The 26858-nt window shown below is 41.4% G+C and overlaps 1 protein-coding gene across 1 annotated transcript; it reads left to right on the top strand.

Annotated features, from left to right (window-relative positions):
• Positions 1–333: 333 nt before the first annotated feature.
• On the top strand, positions 334–2075 carry LOC311488017 (MORC family CW-type zinc finger protein 3-like; the record flags this gene model as incomplete). The annotated part of the gene is made up of 7 exons (XM_084544520.1): positions 334–411; positions 787–915; positions 1025–1144; positions 1238–1335; positions 1442–1549; positions 1627–1755; positions 1997–2075. 7 exons carry the CDS (start codon positions 334–336, stop codon positions 2073–2075), a joined length of 741 nt encoding a protein of 246 aa, XP_084400646.1.
• Between the last annotated feature and the right edge of the window lie 24783 nt (positions 2076–26858).

Genomic DNA, 26858 nt, shown 5'->3' with positions numbered 1-26858 from the left:
TGTAATAGAGATGAACAGGAGGTGGAGTACAGGACACTGATCAGAAACTTTATTGAATGGTCCCAGGCAAACCACCCACTCCTGAATGTGGACAAGACCTAGGAGCTGGTCACTGACTTCAGGAAAAGGACACCAGCAGAGCCCATCACCATCCAGGGCCTTGAGGTGGAAGCAGGACCGCTACAAGTACCTGGGAGTTCACATGAACAGCAGACTGGACTGGAGGGACAACAGAGATGCTGTGTACAAGAATGGCCTGAGTAGACTTCCTGAGGAAGCTCAGGTCGTTTAATGCAGGCAACCATCAGCATCTGGAAACTAGACTTTTAGAAAATGTCCATTCACCTTTTCTGCAAACTGAAGGATCCTTGTCAAAAATCACACATCCCTGAGTGTGTGTTTTCACTGCGGGTAAAGAGCAGTAATGTATGGACTGATGTGTGTGCACAGTTTGACACCAGAAGATTCATCAGTGAAAGTTTTTGTGATTTTGTGACATTGCAACTAATTTGAATGCATACACAAGTCTATGCAGCTTCCACAAGTGTTAACTTTCAGTGAAGTAGAAGGCATCCTGTAGCCAGTTAAACTTCTGAAATTAAAAATCTGCTTTTAGACTTTAGAACATTCATGTCCCAAATTGCAGTCCGTTTCAAGCAGGTCTGTAATAACAGAGAACTTGCCAAATCATAGTCTTTTGGGGATTATACAGCAAACCATTTTCATTCTTTATCACTACTCCTTGACTGTATAAACAAACTGATATCTGTGTTTGTAATGTTTCAGGCATATTGTCGTATTCTCTACCTGAAGCCTAAGATGCAGATTGTGGTACGAGGTCAAAATGTTAAATCTCAGCTCATCGCTAAGAGCCTGGCCTACACCAGAAAAGACCACTACAAGCCCACTTTCCTGGTATCCTTTCATCACAGATGTCTTTCTAATCTTCCTCTTTTTGGTTGGTGATGGTTGGTGATAGGTGTTTATTTTGCTGCTCTTGAGATTTCCTTAAACATTATTTCAGAACAAACGCATTCCTATAACTTTTGGGTACAACACCAAAAGTAAAGACCAGTATGGCATTATGATGTATCACAAGAATCGGCTCATCAAAGCCTACGAACGTGTGGGCTGTCAGCTTAAGGTGAGTTTGGACTGTTTTAAGAGAGTTTGTTTATTCCATATGTATTCAGAGGTTTCTGAGAGTTATCATGAGCTGAATCTTTACCTTCTACAGGCAAACAACATGGGAGTTGGAGTCATTGGGATCGTAGAATGTGACTTTTTAGATCCTGCTCACAACAAACAGAGCTTTATGGAGACAGAGAAGTACAGGTAATAACAACAATACTGTATTTACAGGTCTAATCTGTAAAATGGTATTATCTTGTTCATATTTCCTGATTCCTTAAAGTCTGACCTGTTTGATGTTTTGATACAGAAAAACCATCACCAATTTGGGGATCAAACTGGAGGAGTACTGGAAGGAAATCCGTTACAGGAAGAAAATAGATGATCCAAACAGCACCATACCAGTGGAAGATACCATGTTAGTAGAGTCTGAAGTGACTGACATCATGTGTTCTGAGTATAATTGGTTTAACCACATCGTTGACTCCTCCACAGGAAGCGACCAGATCAAGCCTGGGTGCAGTGTAATGACTGTTTAAAGTGGCGCAAACTCCCTGATGGGATTGACAAAAACGAGCTGGCATGTGTCTGGTTCTGCCATATGAACCCTGACCCTCAGTTCAGGTAATCAAAGCATTATCAATTAAAATGATGATCGGAAATTATACTCATATTCCTTGAGGGGTTCCTAACTAGTGGTGTCTGGATGACGGATGACTGACAAGGCCTTGAGATTCATGTGCAGCTCCCTATCGAGCCAGTCAGGCTGTAGATTAACCTACGCTGGATGTCTGCTTTTTACTTGGTTCTAGTCCACCACAAATATAGAAATAATAATAATAGTGCTTCTGATTTACCCATACAGGAGCTGCTATGTAGACGAGGAGCCTGAGGATTCTGATGATGAACAAACTTCATACAAGAAGACCTATAAACAAGAGTGAGACTCATATTTCCGTTAAAACACTGGCACAACTTTTGACTAATTTATAAGACAAAGATGTAGACGTTGAGCTTAAATGTTTATACAGTACTTATGGTGTAGTTACTTGTTAACAGTGATTATGTCACTTGAAATCTACAATCCCTAACCCTTAAAATAAATAAATCATACCAGAATTCAGGTGTTCACATTTTTGTCACCTGATTGTCACCTGCATCTCTGCTTAATGTCTGTGAGTTTGACTCTGTTTGATTTATCATTACAGAGAGAGAAAAAAGAGACAAAAGAAAAGACAAACAGTAAGCATACATGGTCTACTGTAAATCCTCACCTGCCTATTCATGTGTCCACCTTCATTTTATTTTAAGCTAATGATTCATGTTTTACTGTCAGAATCTTTTTTTTAAAAAAAATTCCAAGATAGAAATATGAATGTTATATATATAATATTATAGGAATATGAATATTAATAGTACTATATTTTCTTGACATTTATTGTCTTGTAGACTTTCTATTCCCCTCCCACTTCCATTTCTGCACGAGCTGAGTCCTCTCTGCTGAGCTCCTCCACCATTTCACAAGCTGGTGAGAAAAAATTGCTCTCTCACTGTACGTGTAAAAGAAAGGAAGCTTGAGAGATTAAAATGTTTATGTATTCTTTCTTTGTAGCCTACGGCCCATCCAGCAGCGTTCCAATTGTTTTTGAGGGAGGGCCACTGTCAGACAGCCCCCTAGGGTATGTTATTGTGGCGTTTATGAATTTAACTATATTAATTCTGCGACCGTAAAGACTATTACAATTATACATAATTAACTCTGTTTTCTGTTCACTGCAGGCAAAAAAGATCACAGCCTGGTGCTCCACAAACTGTCAAGAGACCTAGAGTAGATAGCTGCCCAGATACACCCTCATCAGTAGACAAGAGACCACTGATCCCCCAATCTGTACCTCATGTTAGTGGCATGTTTCCTTCTCCATCACTCCTTCAAGGAGTGGACAGCCAAAATCAGACTAAAGGGAAGGAAGGAGTACCACTGAATACATGTAGTGAAGAACAGAGCTCAGGTTTGAATGTCCGCAGCACTGAGCACAGGCTATTAAAGCAAGAGAGCAGCGAAAATACTCTCACAGATGTTTGTGACAGAAATCAAGACCGGCTCCTGATGATCAAGCAGTACACTGCTCTGGAGAAAAAATTAAAAGAAGAGATCCATGAACTTCAATCTCAGCTGGAAGAGATTCAGAACAGACGGAAGGATCAGACATATCCAGCAGAGGCGGGAAGGTTTGAATAAACTCTGACACATACAGAAAGGTGGAATCTAGGGCACTCCCTTTACATGAGATTGTCGTTGTTTCTTGTGATGTATAAAATCAAAACATTAACAGAACAGTGATGTAAATATTAATTCCCATGTCAGCTTTTCTCCTTGTCTTGTGGAATGAGCATATAATATAATTGAGTAAAATAAATCATCATCCTGGTTTTAAGTGTTTCCTCTGGAACTAATTAATAATGAGTCCTATAGTCCTGTAAGTAGAACATATTTGAAGGTGTGTATGTGTATGTGTTTATAGGTTTTACATTGAGTTCCAGTAAATTACCCATTGCTCTGTACTATTACTGTACATTAGCATTTAGAAAATGAGCAGTTTGTTTTCTCCTCCCTCATGAGTTTCACCTGTGTCTTGTATTCCAATTAGTTTTGTATATATGTAGTCCCGTCTTTTCACTTTGTCAGTTCATCTGCATTTCTTTTCTTTTAGTTCTACATCTACTCTTTGGTTTTCAGCCTATTTAATAAGTCTATATTCATTATATTATGTGAATTTATTTTAAGAAGAATTGTGTCAGTGTACAAAAATATGTTTGGTGTTGATTTATGAGTGTATGGTTATAGAAGAATAAATAATATAAATGTTGGTCTTCTATCATGTAACCATTACTTATTGTTACTAAATGCTTTTCTTAGAATATCAGCTTTAGGAGCAGTGGTAGAAAATAACTAGGCCCGTTTTATCATGCTGTAGTTTTGAGGCAAATGAATCATTACATTTTCTGTTTCTTTGCACTTATTTTCAAAAGCAAATATTTGGTGTGTTCTCTCCAACATTTATTTTACTATTTAGACTATATTTCAAATATACATAAGATCCCATGTGTTTTCACATTACTTAATGATTGATTTTATTATTGTGAACTGCAATATTATAAGATTTCAATCAAAAATAATACATATTTATGTGGACATTACTTTTTTTTTTTTTACTATTTTAACACGGGACACGGGACGAAAATCTCACTTTTTAAGCTTTTTCTACATTAGTAGGGTGCGTGGTATGTCTGCTAAAGCGACGCAGTCAGTTTGTTAAGAGTGGTCTAACTATGGAAATGTGCCCTTCGGCAAGCCGTTTCAAATGTGCCAAATTCGTGACGTAACCATATTGCCCTGCCCCGTTAATGGTTCCTACAAGGCATCAGACAGCCTCCTTCTTCCATGTACAGATACAGGCAACGACGACGCTAGAAAAGCGAAGCCACATTTCATTTCAGCAATCATCGGATACACATCAACAATGAACCGGTTCTGGTATGTAAGCTGCTCTGTGGTCGGTTGTAAAGGCTCACGAGCAAAAACTTGTGGATGTGTTCTGCACACTTTTTATCGTACTGTTTTACCAACTTGGGCCATTATGGTGCCATTTTTCACAAGACACTGTGAGATTAACAGTCCACAGTATGGTTATCCGTACTTTGTATGAATTTGCTGTTATCGACGCTTTGAATTGATGCCAAAATAAAACGAGACAAGCGGATATAACGTGGTGGTTACTTTACGGTTGAGAGCGGAGCTAGCCACACGGCCAAGTTAGAATGCTAAGGCCGTGTTAAACATGCTGCTGTTATTTGGGCGCGTTCTGCGTCTGTATGTTAGTAGGCCTTTGTATGTTAACCAACGGGTGTTTAGCTGTAGTGGTGTTGTCATTTATTTTTTTAGTAAATTTTCTGTTTGCCGTGTGTGCTACCGTGAAACAGCAGGCTAACTGACTTACCCCATTTTGTAGTCCAGTATTTTTAAAACTGCATTTAAGAAATAACTTCAGGTTAAGAAATCAATATATTTCTGCCTAGGGTTGCCAACTCCCTGAAAAATAAATAAAGGACACCTCATTGGCAGGGCCGGCCGACCTGATTGCCTTCACCCTTCCGGGTGTGGTGATTTTTTTTTTTAACCCTTTTTGTGTGAAAACACAAACCTCTATTGAATAAGATGCATATTGTTGAATGATATGAACACATGGAAAACAAATTATTATTCAAAAATTAATTTTTCATAATCAGAATCAGAAAAGACTTTATTGACAAATATGTTTGTACATACAAGGAATTTGTTTTGAAGTTGTTGCACCCATTATGCATAAACAGATGATCGCAAGCGTTTATAAAGGGGTCCATGCCGTGGCGAAGTCGTCCCCGAGCAGGACGGAGAGGCATAAGCTGGTCGGACACGGCACGAAACTTAGCATGATTTTACGCAAGCATATTATACTGTTGGTTGCTAAGTTTCATAAGGATTGGGTGAATACTGTCAGGTTCAGATAACCTAAGACATCCAAAGCATCACACACAAAGAAGAGAAAGACAAGAGTGTTAAATTTTTTACTCGCGTGTTACAATCTCATGCTGTTCTGAAGCGCGCTCAGCCGTCTCCTCTCTTTTCATTTCCTTAGGGTGGTTCCTAGTTAAAGAAGAAGTTGCAGCTCTAAAGGAAAGGGGGGAAACAGCTGCAACTTCTCAATCTACACAACTAGTATCTTCTCAGCACACGTTGCTCTGTCCTTGATCCCGGGACTGCACGTACGCTCCTCTGCAGTTAGGGCTCAGTCCCTTTTTTTGCACAGATAGCTCCTCGATGGTTCGTCAGCAGTCACACCATCTTACTTCTGCTCCCTGAAAAAACAACTCTTGCACAAATAGGCTGCTCACACTCACACACCAAAAAAGGCCAGTGACAGAGTTGAAGTAATAGAGTGAATGGGATAACTTATATTCCAACATTTCCCTCCTGTTTATCACATATTCACTCAAACTCTCATATCACTTTAAGTCAGCCACTTCTTGTTTGATTTTCGGCTGCAAGATCATTTTTATGAGAACAAACACGTTTACACTCAGAGGTACTTAAAGATTGCCGGAGTCGTATTCAGCTGGGTCTGGATACAGGTCAGGCACTCCCCAAGTTGGATCTTTGTCATCGTCACTGTCTTCGTCACTTTTAATAGGATCGTTTCCAAGGGGTGAGATGGCTGTAGTAATGAGAATGTTAAACAGAGAACGCAGACAGGGTATACAACAACATCCACACAAAGTCAAAATTGCAGCAAAGACTGCTATTGATATCAAGATTGAGGACACTAAAGCTTTATACTTCCCAAAAACTTCCATCCAGGAGTCCCATAAGGCAGTATCAACTCCAGAATGGGCTTTCATCTTGCCGTTAAGTGTGCGAAGCCCTTCTATGGCCTTAGTGAGGCTGCCATCAGCCGCAGTGTTGTTAGGAATGAAAGTACAACACTGTTCTCCGAACATAGCACAAACTCCTCCTTTCTCAGCCAATAGCATATCAAGGGCGATGCGATTCTGGAAAGCCATGAGGGAAGTTGCAGCCAACTGTCCATGAACTGCTTCAAAGCCGCTCTGTGTCCAATTTCCCAGTTTTTGCACATTATAGTGGATGTAATTAATCCTGTCTACGTTCTTGTTAGTTGTACACCACCCCTGGATTCATAACCATTTGGAAACAAGGAACTGCCTTTATGACCTTCTGCAGCTAAATGTTTTAAAAGTGCCACCGTATCCGTTTTACATGTTTCCATATCAGGAGAAGCCAGCAAAATATCATCTACATACAACAGTACTTGACTCCCTTTGGGGGGTTGAAATTTAGCCATACTTGCACTCATCACTTGAGAATAAATAGTTGGGCTCTCACAGTAACCTTGGGGTAATCTGGTGTACGTATATCTTTGTCCCCCAAAGGTGAATGCAAACCAAAACTGGCTATCTTTATCCACTGGTACTGAAAAGAATGCATTGCTAATGTCTACCACAGTGTAGGGTAGTCTACACCTTTAAATTGTCTCGTTAGGGCACCACCTCCTGTTATCATAGGAAGAACACGGTTTAAATCAATTTATCAGTCTCAGTTCAATAATTTGCATATCTGAAGGAGTGACTCCTTTACTACAATTTGTACCAGTCATTCTCTGCCGTAAAATAACATCCCAAACAACTTCTTAAGTGTGAACAAATATTTATTTAATAAAGTGACAACTATGAATAAATGAGGGACTAATAGAATATAGGAGTGTAATCAAATGAACGAATATAATAAGGTATGAAATAACTTCTGGAGCGATGGTGAGAGATGGAGATGTTTAAGTTCTAAACTAAAGGGAATAGATTTGATATCTACTCTAATCAATCTTCTCTAAAAGATGTTATTCGGGAGTTTCAAAGTAGTGACACCAACTCTTTGTCTTAAGCGGTAGGAACGATTCAAGCCTACTTTTCCGTAGAGTCTTCTCGGCGTCGGTGATGGCGGAGCGTCGGTGTGACGAGATGGTGACGAAGCGGCACAGCTGATGCAGGTCTCTCTTGGACCAGTAGATAGGACTTGTTGCTTGATCTGCAACTCCAACACCCAGCTTTGCTTGAGAGCGTTGTAGGTATTCAGTCAAAGGCAGATGACACTTTGCAATGTCTTTGTGTTTGAAGAAAGAAGTCGGATCGTCACGTCTTCTTGATGTCGTTGCTATGGCAACAGCGTCTTGCTTTCTTGATCCGTAGAAGAGATTGGGTCTTTCTCTGATATCCCAGCTGTCTACGCTGGCTAACTTATAAACGATGTTGATTAGTACTTCGGTTCGTAGAGTATAAAAATGAATAAAACTAGAAAAATATTTCAGTCACTATAAAAATCGTACGTCGGGAAAAACATCCGACGAGAAACAAACAGAGCTTGAAAAGGACCATATTGTCAATATTCAAGTTGTTCTTATAAGTACGTAAAGAAGAAAACTAAAATAAAAGTAAACGTGATGGAAAGTGGAAAGTGCAAAAGTCCGGAGAAAGTGCAAAGAAGTCTGAAAGTATAAAAGTCCGGAGAAAGAGCGGCGGAAAGAGCGGAGAAAGAGGAGCGTCTCTCTGGTTTTATGAGTTAATTATTCAGGGCGTGTTTTGGATCGGGTTTCCATAATCTTCGCGCGGAAAGAGAAGAGAACGCCTTCTCCTTTGTTTCGAGATGTCTTATTGCCTGATCTTCTTAACCTATTTTATATTACTAAATTGAATCATTCCATCACTCATCATGACTCGTTAGCAATGTTTTTCGTATGCGACAACACTCAACATTACAACATGACAAGATGACGTATCAGAATGACTACATCAAAATAACTCAAAAACATCAATAAATTAATAAACTCAAGTTCTCTTTACATTGACATTTTGCTAATAATAAAAGGTTGAGGTTTCTAAAATAACAATTCCAATAGTTATGATTTCAACTAATAGCTACTATTAGTATAAGAACATACCTAAGTTTCAACATTCTTTAACTTCAACAATTGATTAAAAGAGAGAAAATACTTTTAAAGATAGCCACTTGATGGCAATGTTGATCCATCCTTACTGTGACAAATTATGTGAATTTGGGCTAGCATTATCGTACAAGGATCAAAATGGTCTCATTGTGATCGTAAGCACTTCCTGAACAATAATATATAACTTACCAGGTTATTACATTTTCAATAGTCATATTATCAAACTTAGGCTCTTTTAGAGGAAAATGCAGATCAGAGTCTGGTTCTGAGGAAAGAAAGTTATTTACGACGTTCTTATCTGTGTTTCACTCCTTCGGTCACACTCGGAGAGGGGAAGAGCAAAAACCTGTGAAAAGCATGTTTGCATGTATGTCTCTGAAAAAGGAAAATTAGTACATCACAAGTTTAAAACATAATTGAACATAACATTAAGGTTTCTAGACTTTGTCCTTATGATAGTAAAAGTCAATTAATTCATTCTTTGTAGTTCCTGACATCGCGCTGATGTTCTTTCGATTCAGGACTAATTAGTCAAGAAACAAGAGTGGGACATTCCACAAGAAGTGTAAATCTGTCTTTTTGGCTCAGATGGCGTCCTCAGCATTAGGGAGGTCCGATAGCGTGGGTCTGTCCAGCATCTGGACATGGCACATTTATGGCTAAGGTGTAAAAGGTTGATCTGTTAGAAGAGTTCTTCTGCAAAACAACTTCGTAAATTTAAATTCCAGAGAGGGGGAGAATTGAGAGGACGACTGGTTCCCCTACATGTACCCCACTCGATTCGAATGATCGCTGTCCAGGGATCTTTCGGATCGACAAGATGGGACCTGTTGTCATCGACGGGACATTGACTTGATAACCGCCTTTTAGACCAGAGTTGGTGTTTTTTTTTGTTTTTTTTTGGAAAATATCAGTGGAAAGGGATCTAGTACATGGTCACTATCTAGTCCTAACTGAATTTCTGAATCACTTGGTTATCTAGGATGCTAGCTCTAGGATGGCAGGGAATAATATGTTTTACTCTAGGGATAGAAGAATAAGATATGGGGAAATCTTACCAATGGCTAGGCTGTCCATTGAGGATCTCTTGCAACATATCTGTCATTAGCATGCTAACCAGTTGTGTATGAGCATAGTCAACAGACACTATTGAGAAAAGAGTGACTACCGCACGGATAGTCTTGTTCAAGGCTTCACTATGAGCATTAACCACCAGAATGGTGCTCTTCAATGATTCTATTACAGTTGCAACTCGTTTCGTTGTCTGTACATTTGTGCTCTTATGTCTGCAATCGGACATAATTCCAATGAACCATTTAGGTCTCTCAACATACCCATTCAGTTTTGATTGTGTGACAGTGAACTTCTGCAACCGCAGCGACATGACAGTCGTGTCTGCTTTAGCATGTTCTATAACTTCTTTGTTCCATTTATTACCAGCCCAGCTGGTCAGATCAGTGGTTGTAGGAAAGTTTTTCCTACATGCCTTGCGAGAATTCAACTTAACAAATAAAATTTTGGGTGTACAGTCGATAATTGGTGATCAGCCAAATCATCTTTATGAAAAGAAAACACATGGTTAGGGTTCTGTTGAATGTATAGAGTTGAGCCCAAAAGGGAACTATGTTGTGTGAGGTGTTTGACCCCCACTTGTAGCTAATTGATTATGTCGATTTTAACAAGACAAGTAAATCGAGGTTGGTGGATTAGGATAGGACCTATCTTACAATTAATTTTAGTAGTTTACGTTAACAGCAATCTTATTTGTTTTTCCACTATCGATTGGCACCCTTGGGTGTTTAAATGTTTCTTATCGTTTATGACCTAATTAGGACGTTGGAGTCCCCGACAAGTCCCATGGGGTTTTTGTGTGGTTTAGTCTGGTTGCGATTAACCCATTTGAAGGTTGGCTCTTTTTGACCTTTGCTAACCTTGATTTGGTACACGGCGGAAGAGACTTGGTCCCCCACTTGTAATTCGTTATGGGATGCTTTTTGGTTGTAACAGGCCTTGTGTCCTTCTGCGCTCTTGTCCAAGTTTTTCTGGGCAAAGGCGAAGGTGGCTTTGAGGTGAGCATTTAGGTCGGTCATATGCTGGTGTGTTGTATATGCCGTTGCAATGTTGGACTCGTCTGGTTGGTAGAGCAGGTGCCGTGGAAGCATCATCTGTCTATCAGTTGTTATTTCAAAAGGTGAGAACCCTGTCACTCTGTGTGGGGTTGCTCTGATTCTTTTGTGGCCTGCGCATGGAGAGTCAAGGGCATGCATTGGCATTACCCCCCTGTGGCTCTGAGGCACCACAAACTCAGGAGAAGTGAGTGCGTCGGAGACATGGACGAGAAGGCCCTTGGTGATTCGAGGAGCAGAGACAACTGGGGTGGGAGGGTGGGTAAAACATCCAGTGTCAAGTGTGCAGGGGTACCCGTCAGGGGCACCTGTTTTGGCCAAAGTATCTGGTAGGTCCTTGAGCTCTTTGTTTTTGAACGGTCTTCTAGCAGATATGTGCGGGTGGTGTTCGTTGGCCACCTGGCTCGCTTCAGGAATTGTTTTCCCTGATTTCATGTCATCATGGTCAGGAAGGGTGGTTTCACCTCGTACTCCTGTCTGAGACCATGGAATGTTTTTGATTGTGTCTATTTGAGCAGTAAGTCTGACAAGTACATCACCGCCAATGTGGACAGAGTGTGGTAGGTCAGGAACGACCAGAAAAAGATGATTCAGCTCCCTGTGGTTCCATATCACCTTTAAGGTGCAGATCCCGTCGGCGGTCGTTATCGCCTGAGGTGTGGGATCTAAAGGGAAGTGGAAAGATTTCTTCACAAACGGAAGATTTGGATTTGTCAGTGACAAGGGCTCATACAGCTCTCGACTGATGGCTGATTTATCAGTCCAGAGGGTCAAGATCACATCGTTGACATCAGCATCTTCAAGTTTGATGCCTTTTACTACCTGAGGGCTGTAGTTGTGTGCCTCAGGAGAACTGGTTAACGTGCACAAGAAAGTGTCTTGTTCAGACAGAAGTTCTTCTTTGGGCCACAAGGGTGGTGGCTGAATATCGTTAGTTTCTTCTGACACTTCATCAACCTTGGTTGGTTGTCTTTTGTCAGGTAGGTTGTCACTTGTCAAGGTCCTTGTCTCAAGGGTGTAGCACTGAGCTGCAGTGGCATGGGAAAGAGAAATAGGCAGAGGTCGACGGACCTGTGCCCAGATCTTCAAAAGCTTGAAGTCAATCAATGGCTCAAATCGGTTAAGGAGGTCTTTACCGATTAGAAGAGGAATGGTGTCAAGGGGAGACACATACACGGGGTGGACAAGGCTCATTGGTCCAATAGTGAAGTGAATCACTGCCATGGCCTTCAAGACGGTGCTTGTGGAAGAATATGGTTGAGCGTCAAGAGAGCAGCTCTGCAATTTCAAGTTCTTGTTGGATTGGTTTGTCACCATTTGCAACTTGTCGAAAAGCTCTGATGACATCAGGGTGATATCTGCACCAGTGTCAAGGAGTGCTTCATGTTCAAGCTCGTTTTCAAGTGTAGTAGGCAAGTAGAATTTTTGAGCGATTCCTTTTTCGGTGAGGTGGTACAAGAACTGTTGGAAAGGTGGCTCACCTTGAGTGATCAAAGAGTCCTCCTTGAATGGTTCTTCTTTTGAGTCCGACTGGACCACCAGAACTGCACTAGGAGTGGTTGTTTTCTCTCTCCCTGTGTCTGATTGTTCACGCGCAGTGGTTGAGGGTGTTGGGGCCTGATTCTGAGGCAGCACCTGCTCAGTTTCTTCGGGGCCCAAGTAGACTTCTTCCACAACGACATTTGGTTGGTCGTCTGGATTCTTCTGAGGAGAAGGTTTTGGATTTGCTGAAGCTACAGAAAAGACGTCGACTTTCTTTTCTTTCTTGAACATATTTTCAATCATTTGCCTGATGGCTTCAAGATCTTTCTTGGTCAGACCTGATTGATTATACTTACGGTGAGTGCTGTTTCTGTTTTGTTGGCTAGTTCGCCTGTTCTGATCTGTTGCTTCCTCATCAGAGGAGCTGTGATCATGATGTTCCTGGTCCCTAAAGGGAGTGTTTCGAAATTCAAGTTGATCATGTTTCCTGTTAGCATGAGGTAGGCGGTCCTTCCACTGGTTAGGTGGCGGCTTGTCTCGGCAGAAATCAGGAGGCTTCCGATTTCTCTCAAAGCGTGGTTGGTTCTGACCTTTGTCAGACCAGGTGGATTGTGAATGCCAGCGGCCTTGCTTCTTTTGTTGAAAGGAAGGGTATGGCCTGGTGACAGGTTGACATGGTTCAGAAGGATTCGTGGTGGGCTGCGAAGGTGCTCTCCTCGGAGCTCCTTCTAACTCCAAGGGAAATGACCTGGTGTTGATACTCAGGATGTGGGGTTCTGATGGTTTGCCCATGGTTTCTTTTTGTTTTGAAAACCCTTTCATGGCTAGTTCGCGCAGTTGGCGACTAGTGAGGGTTTTTGGACATGCCATGACTCCGAGGTGATGGCTAGTTGAGGGATGGAGGTTTTGCACGAATAGAGATTTGAAGTGCATTTCTTCTTCCATCTGTATGTCGTTTCTGGACCCAAAATAGGCTTCGTGGAGCCGCTCATAGTATTGTTGAGGAGATTCTTGTCTTCCTTGTTTGACAGCTAAAGCAGCTGCAAGACCTGTCTGTGGCGTGTAGCCAGAGAATTCCTCTTTTAGTACCTCGCAGAGGCTTCCATATCTTTCCTTGACATGGTGAGGTTGACGCTCGATGAATCTGCTAACTTGATGACTTGAGGTTACCTTGATTAGATAGATCCTGTCATCAACTGTAGCATTTGGAAATTTCCTTAAATAGAACTCTATATCTTTGAGGTAAGCGTCAGTGTCATGAGTTTCACCAGCTTTGGGCTCGAAGCGGGTTATGTTGCGGGCGATCTTATCCAGGTCTCTGTCGGAATGACCTTGTGAATGATAAGTGTCCAAAGATGAGTGAGGTTTAGGGGACAAGGTCTCCCTAAATCGGTCAGGTATAGCTGCGCTAACCCGAGTGTGAAGGTTGAGAGCTGGGGGCGGCGGTGGATGAGGAGAGGGACGGTCTCCCTGATGTAGACCTCAAGAGAGTATTCTAGCTCTCTTTTAACCTCTTCCAGCTCTGATTCTGTCCTTGCTTGTTGTCGTCGGGATTCTCCAGCATTATCCCGGACTTCTTCTAGTTCATGCTTCAAGTGGAGGAAGCGATTTTTCTCAAATTCTCTAGCTCGATCGTGGACTTTGAGCTTCATTTTCAGGTCTTTTATTTCATTTAGTGCGTCTTTAAGACAATTGTCAGAATGGTTGAGAAGTTTGCTCAACTCTTGAAGCTGATCTTTTGTTTCCGATAGCTCCTGCTCGCGGTATTGGAGGGTTTGTTTGAGTTTAGTATTCCTACTTTCAAACTCTGTACCTTCGTCGTCCGACGATTTATTATCTACCCCCCTTTTGGTGTTACATTGAGATTCTAAGTCATCGTTGCGTTCCTTTGCCGCAGTTAAAGACTGTTTAGTCTCATCAAGTTGTCTTTTGAGGGCTTTATTATCTTGTTGCTGGGCCCTTATTTTAGTTTGGCTTTGCTCCAACAATTTTGCTGACTGTTTGAGTTGCGCTGCCATAACAATAGCCATGCTTCCTAACATTTTAGTTAGATCTTTATCTTCAAGTTTTTCAGTTAAAGCTTGGCACACGAGCACAGACATTATTTCTTCTAGATCAGAGGGATTTGTTTCCTGGATCTGATTTACATATCCAGGCATCAATTTGCTAGTCAGATCGATCAATGCTGAATCTAGGCTCTCGGAGGGATTTCCTAAACTGGAGGGAAAGGATCCGGTTGGGTCCTCCATGATTAGTTGTGGTAATTTTGGACACTTACAGTCAGTAGTACTTTGTGTCACAGCAGTGAGTAACTCTAGGGTGGAGAAACATGGAAAAATTTAAAAGAACTCGAATGAGTAATTTTAAGAAAATTAGAAAAGTTTAAATTTTTGATTAATAATTTTTTTTATAATAGAATAGATTAAGTAATTAAATCTGGATTTAATTTCAAATTAAATTTCAATAGCCTGTAAGTGTGTTAGCACACAGTGGCTTTAGCTTAAATAAGAATCTGTAAACACAGAAACACATAATGTGTTTAGGAGTTAGCAATTTCCAAATAACATTGATAATTTATATATCTTCAAACATGTAATCAAACAAACTTAGTTTATTAAATTGGATTAATAGTATATCTCAAGGAAGTTTAGTTTTAGTTTTTAACAAAACCACTAGTTCAATAGTGATAGAGTGAGTTACTTGAGGGCATATTCACACCAGGAAGGTCCGTTAGTTCACTTGCTTTGGTCCGGACCAATTTTTTTTTCTTTTTTTTTTTTTTAGTGCGGTTCGCTTTCACACTGTGATTAATTGCAACCGGACCAGAATTTATAAACAAAAACACATGTGCTAAGGTCGTTCAGCCATTGGCTGGTAAACGTATAGGCGGGGTAAAGAAGGAAGCCAAATGTCCCACGTAAATAGGCTACAATGGAGACTTTGCGTACTGTAGGTCTACTTGTTATTATGCTAGCAATATGGTTTATAAACTTACAGCTTGTGCTCGAGCGTCAAGACCGTTTGATGCAACATGAGTTTAACCATATCATGCTCGTTATTTTGCAACGGCTCATCTCTTCCTAACCTACCTGCGTTTGTTTGCTTCACGTGTCTCTCTCTGTTGTGTGTGTCACTGGGCTATCCTACATTTCCCATAATGCGCGAAAACTACGGGAAACTACGGGAGCTCGTCAAATCCAAAAAGGTAGATTTTTGCAACTTGGGTCGGATCGAGGTCGGGCTGCGTTCACACCATAAAGGAACCGCACCAGGGTTCGGTAGGAACCGCTCCGAGACCACCTCCTCAGCTGGGTCTCGGTCCGCTTGTTTGGTCCGCACCAGAGTTCGAGTGATTGTATTCACACCAGTCAAAAAGGTCCGAACCAAGCAAGGAAACGAACTTGAGTTCGTTTTAATCGAACTAAACAAGGCAGGTGTGAATACACCCTTTGGCTCTGTCTATACAAGCTCAGACCTTCCATGTTTGCAAGTCAAATGCAATTAGTCAAATCAACCACCAGAGGCGGTGTCCTTTATTTTACTCTACAGATGTAGGGAAGTTACGTCTTATGCGTCATGAGGGGGCATTTCTAGCTCCGCCCACCGAAAGACAGAATCTGATTCAGTGTCAATTTGGGCACGACAGGGTTAATTTCTCAGCAGCGAGAAATCCACTTTTCACACAAGAGAAACTCGAGGGCTCGGCGGCCTTCTTTAAAGTTTCAACACAAAAAGTTTTCCAGCTCACCTGGACAGACAACAAGCACAAGGTTAATTCAGCTCGTTTACGAGCACAACTTAAGGAGTTTACTCCTGTTTTCACAAATACGCGTGTGGTACAAATTTGGTTACCACAGCAACAACCCGTCTCATCACTTAAGAGGGGAAAATACAGCCTCTTTCACTGTCTTTAAAACAGCTGTTTTGGGTTAGGTAGCTAATCTAACCAGAAAACACAAGAGGGTCTGAATATGTCAAACTTTCTGGAACCTCGCAGCAAAGTGGACTAATATTCAGGGCGACGTTAATCAGTTTTGGAACTTCGCAACAACTGATAACCCACCAACAGGCCTTTTAAAGAGAGCGTGCTTACAACACTCTAGCATGCAAACAGTTCAGAGTCCTGGAAACTCGCAGCGACTCGACTCAGGCATAACGTACGGCGACGTTGTTTCATTAAATATTGCTCAATTTTATCCTTGCAAGGTTTCTTTTACACGTTTAAAGTAAGGTAGTGACTCAATAAAGAAAGCTCATACACAACCGAAGCACAGCGAACAAGCAGCGATGTTGGATCGCTCAGCGGAACAGTGAACAGTGAACAGTGAACAGTGAATACCTTTGCGTCTGGTCTTAAGGAATTTAGTAATGTGTGAGGATCAGGAACACACGGAGCTCTCTGTATTACCGCATTATTTACAGCTTGTAAATCTTGTACCATGCGCCATCCCACAGACGGTGCTTGCTTTTTCACAGGAAAAATTGAAGCGTTACAGGGGGAGTCCTCACATTTAATTATCACCCCTGCTGCAATCAGATCCTCGATTACTGGTTTAATTCCTTCATATGCATCTTGTTTCAACGGGTATTGTCTCACACATGGTCTATACTCTGTTTTAGGTCTAATTTGTACTGGTAGAGCTCCTTTTACTAATCCTACATCAGTTGAACCTTTAGACCACAATTTATCTGGGATATCTTTCAACAGCTCTTCCTCGGCTTCAGTAAGCATTACATATCACTGAGCCTTTTGGTTCAAATGGATGCCTTCCTGTACTTGGACTGGCCAAAATAAGGCTTTCTTAGTCAAACCTGTGTGTGCACTATACCATGTGTTTACAGATGTAGCCACCCAATCAGTTGCATTTTCCCCTTGTTGCACTATTTTGCCTAAATCTTTCCACCTCTGATGGTTGCTTTTGTACAGAGAGATGTGGGGAGGAATCCACATTTTGTACAACCTTGAGACATCGTCTGGCAATGTTACCCCAGCTACCGCTGTACTCTGTGTCACCGTACAAGTAATTTATGGTGATTTTAGTAGGGGTAACTTTCCTCAACCTATCTTCATACTCTTTGTCTGGTCCAGGCGTCGACTTATACCAGAGAGTGATATGTAGGTCACTTTCTGCCATTTGATCTTGTGGTTTTGGAATTGCGTTCTTTCCCTCAGCCATCAAGGCAGAAGCTGTGCTATAGGGAGGCTTATTAGGCACATCAACGGTATAATAGTAATGTGGCTGTCCTGTCCCTTGGAGCACAAAGAAATCTCCTTTCCTTAGTTCAGCCTTTCTCTTCACTACTATCTGTCCCTCGGGAGTAGGTAACAATGCTAATCCCAACAACAACAACCCGTCTCTGCCCAAAAGATTAACTGGACACTCTGGAAACATCAGAATAGACAACTGACATGACTGTCCGGCTGGATCTGGGTCTCTTATCCACACTGGTTCTGTTTCTTCCACCTGAGTCAGCTTCCCACTTGCAGATCTCACAGTGACACATTGATTACTAGGTCTAAAGTTGGGTATTGTTTCCCTGCAGGTGGTCCTGCACGCACCAGTGTCACATAAAAAGGTAATGGATTTACCATTTATAAACAAAGTAACTCCTGGTTTGACGTTGTCCATAGAGAGTAAATCCTGAAAATTCAATAGGACTTCTGTTTCTTGGCCTGTTTTTGTTTCTGGCTCTGCTTCGCAGGGAACCGTCTCATCTGGTGTTCGTGCTAGTCATGCTGAAAAATGTTTCTTCTCTTTTTATCGCTACCTTCATCCAGTACCCAGTGTCCTCATATCCTTCTTGTTTCATTTGTTTTAGATTATTTTTGTTTTTTTCTTTTTTTCTTTTATTGCATCTTGCAGCGCTGTTATTTTTTTGTGTATTTAGCCGGCTTCCGAATCCTTAGTCTTTTATCCACTTATTTAGATGCTTATTTTATCAGGATCCTGTTTTTCTATAAACTTCCAATCTTTACACTGCAGTTCTTCTTTAAGGTCGATTTTGCTTCCCCCTTTTCCCATTTTTGAGAATTTGGTCCAGTCCTGTCAACACCTAGGGTGTTCTAAGAACTGGGTTTTGTCAGCAGGGTAGCGATTAAAAATACCTTTTGTGGTAACCCTCACTTCAACTCTTTCAAGTGGAGAGTTCTTGCCTCTGCATCCACAATAGGTTCGCTACTTACAGTCCTACTGTTTTGGTATGTGACAAAACACCTAGTGGTATTTTAGTCACCACTCGCTCTCACAATCACACTTTTATTTCACGACGTGATTTTGCGTACCTCCTACAGGGCTTTTTAGGGTCCTGTCTTCACGCTTATTTTATAGCGTACCTCCTACAGAATTTATAATCCTGTCTTCATGCTTATACTTTTACCAGCCAGTGTCTAGAATACTCAGGGTTTTACTGCGTGCAATGACTCCCAGTCATTCACCAGTTTTATTACTGCGCGCAATGATTCTCAATCACTCGCCAGTTTTAAACCAAGGCCTACTCACTACTGTTGTCCTGCCCTTCACGGACTCCCGTCAGCCGTCGGATCCCAGCTGGCGGGCCGATCACCAGTCCCGGAAAGGGTCTCAGAAGCTCACTCTACGGAGCCTGCCATGCGCATGGTCTTCCTGGAGTTCCACCTCACCCGCCGGAATCCTCAGGCGTGTTGGGATCCGGCTCGAAGGTTCAAGTAAATGTCAGGTTCAAATAACCTAAGACATCCAAAACATCACACACAAAGAAGAGAAAGACAAGAGTGTTAAATTTCTTACTCACGAGGAGAACGGACAGAGACACGCTGTTACAATCTCATGCTGTTCTGAAGCGCGCTCAGCCGTCTCCTCTCTTTTTATTTCCTTAGGGTGGTTCCTAGTTGCAGAAGAAGTTGCAGCACTAAAGGAAAGGGGGGGACACAGCTACAACTTCTCAATCTACACAACTAGTATCTTCTCAGCACACGTTGCTCTGTCCTTGATTGCACTTATGCTCCTCTGTGGTTAGGGTTCAGTTCCTTTTTTGCACAGATAGCTCCTCGTCAGCAGTCACATCTTACTTCTGCTCCCTGAAAAAACAACTCTTGCACAAATAGGCTGCTCACACTCACACACCAAAAAAGGTCAGTGACAGAGTTGAAGTAATAGAGTGAATGGGATAACTTATATACGTTTATTCCAACAAATACTTCAAAAGTTGTAGGCCTTAATGTCATATAAAAGTTTCTGTGTCACCTGTAGCGCCCCCTGTAGACGTATTGTCACACAACTTGATGGGTGTCCACACGATATTTTACAGATCGTGTATGCCAAATTTCATGAAGTAAACTATTGCAGTTTTGGAGTAATCGAAAAGGGTCACAAAAGTTGGGGTGCTTGTACAGAATCATATTATTATCAATGATATGAAGTTTGATTAAGTTTGGGTACAGCTTGTGTTCTTCCTGTAGTCCATGATCATCTCCACTGTCTTCGAAGCGTTCAACTCCAGGTTGTTGTGGCTACACCAAGTCACCAGGCGTTCAGTCTCCAGTCTGTAGGTGCTCTCATCTTCATTTGAGATGAGTCCAATGAGGGTGGTGTCATACGCAAATTTCAGGAGTTTGACAGACTCGTGACTGGAGGTGTAGTCGTTTGTATAGCAGAGGGAAACCCGTGCAGATAACACGGGAGTCTGAGAGGTGTTTTCCCAGCCTCACATGTTGCCTCCTGTCAGACAGGAAGTCTGTGATCCACCTGCAGATGGAGTCAGGCACGGTCAGCTGGGAGAGTTTGTCTTGTAGTAGAGACGGAACGACTGTGTTGAAGGCCGAGCTGAAGTCCAAAAACAGTCCAGGTGGTGGAGGATGAGGTGGAGGGACAGGTTGACGGCGTCAGGAGGAGGAGGGAGGCTACAATAAAAAAATAAGCAGGACAGGTTTCTTAAACAGAAACCTGTCCTGCTTAACTTAAAACTGTATGTTATCACGCACTTTTTCCACCCTTGACCAATGAGATGAGCAGGATTCCCGCTGTCAGCTCATGGGTCACAGAGCGGGCGACGGCATGGGAATAAGTTTACCGTAAATTTTCATATAAATCGCCGTTATTCATTCATTCCATTGACATTTTACACACTACTTTTGATTCTCACGGTAACGCGGGACAAAGTGTGTCCCATTTCAGCTCAATACGGGACGCGTACTTTTGTTTCTACATACGGGACGTTTCTGTTTTTTAAGGGACGGTTGGCAACCCTAAGGTCTGTGATTCTTACCTTTACAAATTATTCTTAGTGTGTTTTTCTAACTAATGCTTACTTTTCTATGCCAAAAACCAATCATCATGGTTTTTAGCCATTTTTGTATTTTTAAGCTGCTTTTTTTCTGGCTCTGCTGTAGCATTCAACAGATCAGCCGTCCACTAATGCTGTCCATACCCACTGTGCTGTCCAGAGCGAGGCCTGAGTTTCCCGCGGTACCATCCGTCCTCATGGGGAACGTGAGGTCTTTGCCAAATAAGATGTACGAACTGTCTTCACTTGTTAGAACCCAGAGGAATTATACCATGACCAGTATTTTGTGTTTTACGGAGACCTGGCTGCACACGGACATCTCGGACCACAGTGTGTCTATACCCGGCTTCAAGACTCTACGGGCAGATAGAGACCCGGTCCTGAGCGGAAAGACGAAAGGCGGCGGGATTGCTGTTTATGTGAATGAGAGATGGTGCAGTCCCGCTCATATAACTGTGATGGGCTGTGTCTGTACACCGAAGATTGAAGTCTTCGCTCTGGGAATGCATCCATATTGTTTACCAAGGGAATTCACATCTGTCATCTTTGTTGGAGTATACATCCCTCCCTCAACTCGCAAGACAACAGGTACAAAAATATATTTCACTGTGCATTGTATTATTTATAACCATGTATGTGACAAATAAATCCTTATTTTAAAATCTTGTAAAAACCTCCTCAACCTTATCTTATCTCTCCCTCAGAGCACAAGGATGAAGCTCTTAACAGGATCAGCAAAACTGTTACCACGCTACAGTCCAAATACCCAAGGGCCCTCATTGTCATTTCTGGGGATTTTAATCATCTCACCTTGGAAACCGTTTTGCCCAGTTTCGACCAGTTTGTTAAATGTCCGACCCGGGGAAATACAACTCTGGACCTACTGTATGCTAATTCAAAGGATGCTTACAGTTTCACTGCCCTGCCCCCGCTGGGACAGTCAGATCACAACCTGGTGCTGTTAACACCTAAGTGCAAAGAGGCAGCCTATCTCCAGGAGGACCACCTGCTTCGGGACCACCAATGGGGATATGCTCTGCCAGCCCCACAGGAATGACATAGACAGCATGACGGACTGTATCACAGATGATATCAACATCTGCGAGGATACAGCAATCCCTACAAGGACTGTCCGCTGTTATCCTTACAACGAGCTCATGATCACCAGCCAGCTGAAGGATCTGCTGCACAAGAAGAAGCAGGCCTTCGACTCTGGAGATAGGGATGATTTGAAGAGGATACAGGGGCAAATCAAGGTCAAGCCGAGGGAGTGTAATAGGCAGTTTAAGCAGCAACAGCGCATATCACACACCCCCCATAGCAAAACTGGTCTGGCACAGTGATGAATTGCGGCCTTTTAGTGGCCCACATCTGGCATCCAACATGTGTGCCACATAAGGCCCATAACTCAGCCAACTGTACAAGCAGAGCTGGCCCTAATCTGGCCCTATGTTGGACCAAACCATTTTCAGAAGTGGTTCCTGATATCAGCCTTAATTCAGCCACTTAATTTATGTGCCATATTTGATCCAGATTTATATCCAGATATATATAGCATTATAAGCAAATGTTTATTTTTTTTTAGTCATGTCAACACAGACCTGCACACTTAACAAACACTTAACAAATTCAAAAACTTTACATTTATGATTCTAAACATGTTCATAAACTGGATAAATTGGATTCTCCCCACTCTCAGCACGAGTTTAAGATATGGTGCTGTCCATTCCCTGCGTCATCCTCCCCAGTCTGCCACCTGGAGAAAGATGTAACCATCTTTTGATGGTCGAGTCGATTTCCTGGTCCGTGGCGGAGGTTTAGGAACTGAAACAGGCAAGTTTCAGTAGAAGTTCCTAAACCTCAAACTTCCCACCAGTCCCCTAGAAATGAAGAAGCTACATGGATGAGTTGTGAAACGTCTTCTCAAAAAAAAAAAAAAAATTGCAATTGCCAGGCCACCAAAAAAAATGTCAATGGTCAGCTAGCAGAAGCTATGGCAGTAGCCCTAATGTTTAACTAGGCGAAAAAAAAAAAAAAAAAAAACGTGGAAAAAGAAAAACGACACCTGCTAGCGTCTGCTATTTTAGGTTTGCCTATAATATATCATTTATTCAGAATGAATAAGCAAGTTCAACAGCAAAACAGTGCAGTCCATCCTTTTTTTTTTAATACTTTATTTACAGTTTTTAACTTTCCACAACAATTAAACCCAAAAACAAATAACAAAAAAAACAAAAAAAAAACAACAGGGGGCTACCAGACAGTTGTAAATTTACATAAATAGGCTTGCAGTAGTAATAGTAATAGTAATGCAGTAGTTAGAGTAAAACAAGTACCATATGAAAAGGCATCACACCTGACACTGGGCCAGGAAGGGTCCCCAGATTCTCTCAAATCTGTTCCGTTCATTAGGTTTGTGCAGGCGCAGTCTTTCCATTTGAATAACCGTTAACATCTCATTGAGCCAATGAGCAAAGGTGGGTGGAGTGGTAGACTTCCAGGTTAAAAGAATAAGTTTCAGTCCATCCTTTCCTGAGCCACATTTTAGGCTAACGCCAATCATTAGCTAACACTAAATGTTAGCCACATAGCTAAACATTGGCACCCTTGTTAACATTCAGGCTAGACTCTAGAAAAGAATTGTCTTTGCATGCCAACTGCCAACACAAAAATTATCGTAAACATAAAACTGGTGCATTACACTCACCACATCTGTGTTGTCTGTCTCACTGGAGTGCATGGGCAGCAATCAGCACAGTGATGTTGGTGACGTCAGTCACCTGGACCTTTACTTACGTGGCCTACGCTGAGTGGCTGATGAATTTGAAAAAGTGGATAGCTGGTTGACCATTGAAAGTCAACCAAGATTTAACTTTAAAATTTCTGATCAACTGGATATTGTGATATCTGTCCTGTTTTGACAAGAACGCTATTGTTAAGGGTGATAGTTGATTTTGATTGACATCCCTAATATATCATAAGAATATTTTATTTATTTATTTTTATCAAATCTGTGCTGTTAAACAACAACTGACTCAAAAATATCGAAAACTTAACTTTAAGGGTGGGATGAGTCCGGCCTCACATTATGAGGCCCAGAGCTCCAATTTGATATATAGGCCGTATACTACACTCCACACTGTAAATGCAAACAATGTCCTGACTTATGATGAATTAGTGCATTTAACTTAATTCATACTAGTTTTTTAAGTTTACTTTCTCTCACCGAGTTTTCTGCACTTTTTACCCGCATACTTGTTTCTTTAAGTTATATGAACTTGGTTTTTCTGAGTGTGTAGCATGGTTTGTGGTATGAGACTTGTTATTACTATGAGACTATGAGTTACAGAGCTGTGCAGACCAGTGCGCATGTCCATTTTCGGTTAGCGCGCATCTACTCATTCAAATGCAAGCGGTCAAAGCCGTGAACCTGGACCAAGTACTCTCACCGAAGACTGGCTCTGACGTTGATTTCGGTAAGTTTAAAGCTTTTGTTTGTAATCTTGTCAATATAATTTAATGTTTGGAATGAGAGTTGTTCGAAGAAAGCCGATATCTCTGACTTTCCGACTTTCTGTTAGCTTGTTAGCTTGTGTATGTCTATGCCGGTTCACAGAGCAGACGTTAGCAGCAGTTCAACATTAGCGAATCCGATTAATAGTGCTTTGACTCTGTCTGGATGAGCCCCAGTGTAGTGTTAATATTTAACATGTCTCCGCCGGGTCCTGTCTGTTAGCTGCTGGATTACGACGCACTGCTAATTTAGCTGTATGAGCTAACCAGTTATCTTAACAGGCTCCGTGCTTCAGCTCCAGGCAGCAGAGTTTATAAGTGTGTCAGGGAGCAGTCATGCTGGTGCTGCTGGACGTAAACATTAGCTAAGCTACGGTGTGTGTGTAATGTCAGTTAAGGTTTGTTGGTTGCAGTTTGTAGACACAACATTCAAACTGAGCGCTTTCTTCTTCTCGGGCTCAGTCCACGCCCGCTGCTCCAGACAGAAGTCATAACTGACCCAGTAGAGAAAGGTAATACGGTCCGAGTGAAGCGCTGGAGCAGCGGGCCAGTCCACGCAGTACGCACGGAAAATATCATGTTATCATAGCCGCCACAACCGGACACTACACTCAGTAATGTTTACACTTATTTATAACTACAGTAGTTTGATAAATGCTGACGCCTGGCACAGATTAGTGACTTTACCCAGTTTGGTTTATTTCATGCAGGTGGTATGACCCTAAATACTAAAACCAACAAACCAACCCAGAAGAAAGGAGACAGGTGGGTACTACTTTCATTTAGACATTCAAAAATGCAGGTCAGATTAATTAGTGATGCTTATAATTAAGTAATACATTTTGTCTGAATAAGGAGTTTTTCATAGACACTGCTGTCTGTTTTAATATACTTATCTGGAAACATTATTGAAACAATATTAATCAGTTCATCATTTAATCTTGCTTAGATATGAAGGACATGAGAATGTGGTAACCCATGACTGTTAAAATGTACTGATTTAACACATTTTTTTATGTTCATTTGTTTTCCATATAGCCTATCTTAGGTGTTGTCTGTGACAGTGAAGTTGGTGGCAGTTAGAAGAGAGGTACCCTCGGTCACCAAGACTGTATTGGCCACCAGGACACCAGATAACTGTCTCACCCAGCCAGACCAACTCAGCAGCAGCCGCAGCTTGTCGTCCCACTACACCTGATAAGCAGCTTTTTCAGTAGACTGGACCAAAATCCATCCGAGACGGTATTGTCACTTAGTAATTTTTATTTCATGTTTATGTTTGTGTCTTAGTTTGATTCACCATTGCAAAATAATTACATTAAAAACCTTTGTAAAAAAAAATGATGATAAATGTGACAAATGTTTTTTGATATTGTCTTGTTGTCTAGAATATAGACAACTGTTTGGTGTTTCCAAAACAGATTCAGACTGTACGAAAAGATTTAAAGACTGTACAATATAGGTGACTAAACAGTCTTAATATAATACATTTTACACTTGTTTTTATTTCTATCACTGGATTTAAATATAAAATATGATGACGAATAATAACAATGATATATAATTAGTAACATCTCAATGGGCAGGTTGATAATCCCAAATACTTCAACCTTAGACATTACAATAGGTGGTCACTGTCTCATTAAGTCTAATTTATTGTTCTCCTGTATTTTTTTTAAGTGTCTACTGGAAGAGGGATGCAGTGGACGTGTAAGTTCTGCACCTTTATCTCTCCAGAACGAGACCAGCTATTAAAGCATCATAGATTAAAGCATGGTGGCTTCACAAGAACCTCCCCAATACCATGTCTTCATCAGCAGTGTATTTGCAAATTTGGTAAACCCCATTTAAAAACTGAGTATATGTGGTGCTAATGGGATATTCTGACCTTTTATACCCCCCGTTATCTCTTTACAGACAAGTTTCCGAATGAACAGCATGTTAATTATTATTATTGTTGTTGTTTACAGATACTGAAATAAAAAAACATGTTTGTAATGCCATTCTGTGAATTCTTATTTTTAACTTAGCTAAACTAAGGTATGTTAAGTGCATTTATTTAAAGTACTGCTCTCTTACTTTGGCACAGTGTATTAAGTTAATGTGACTTATCTTCATTGAGTTTCGGTCAAGTTGAGTTTACTTAAAGAAATTTAGGAAACCGATTACCTCGGGAAAAGTAAGTTAACTAACTTAATTGTGTGAAGTAGTGTAAAGTAGTGTGAAATTATTATATTTAAGTGAGCTGTACTTGTTTTCGAAGTTGTAAGAACTTAAGGTATTTCAGTATAGTTAAATTCAAATCAAGTTGTTGCAACTCAAATACTTTGTGTCACATTAACTTAATATATTCTGCCAAAACAAGCGGACATCACTTGAAATTTGTAATATACTTCACTTGAGGTATCTTAGTGTTATCCACTTCAAACAAGTACAGCTCACTTAAATATAATAATTTCACACTACTTCACACAATTAAGTTTGTTTACTTACTTTTTCCGAGGTAATCGGTTTCCTAAATTTCTTTAAGTAAACTCAACTTGTTAGAATTTACAGTGCGCAAGTGGCCCACATCTTGTCTGCCAGAGTCAAGACAGTGCCACCTTTGCCGCATCTGGGCCATGTCCGGTTCACATGCCGTATGCCAGTGCTGACTGAACGCCACCTGTGCCGGCTTAAAGCCAGATCTAGGCCACTGGGCCACTGACGAGTGCACAAGTATGGTTCACACCGGCGTAGGCTACGTGTGTAGGTTACACAGTACTCTAAATGAGCCTTAATTACACGTACAAGA

The sequence above is a fragment of the Chelon labrosus genome (genome assembly GCF_963514085.1).
Source record: "Chelon labrosus genome assembly, chromosome: 5".
NCBI lineage: Eukaryota > Metazoa > Chordata > Actinopteri > Mugiliformes > Mugilidae > Chelon > Chelon labrosus.
This window is presented reverse-complemented; position numbering and strand designations above follow the sequence as displayed.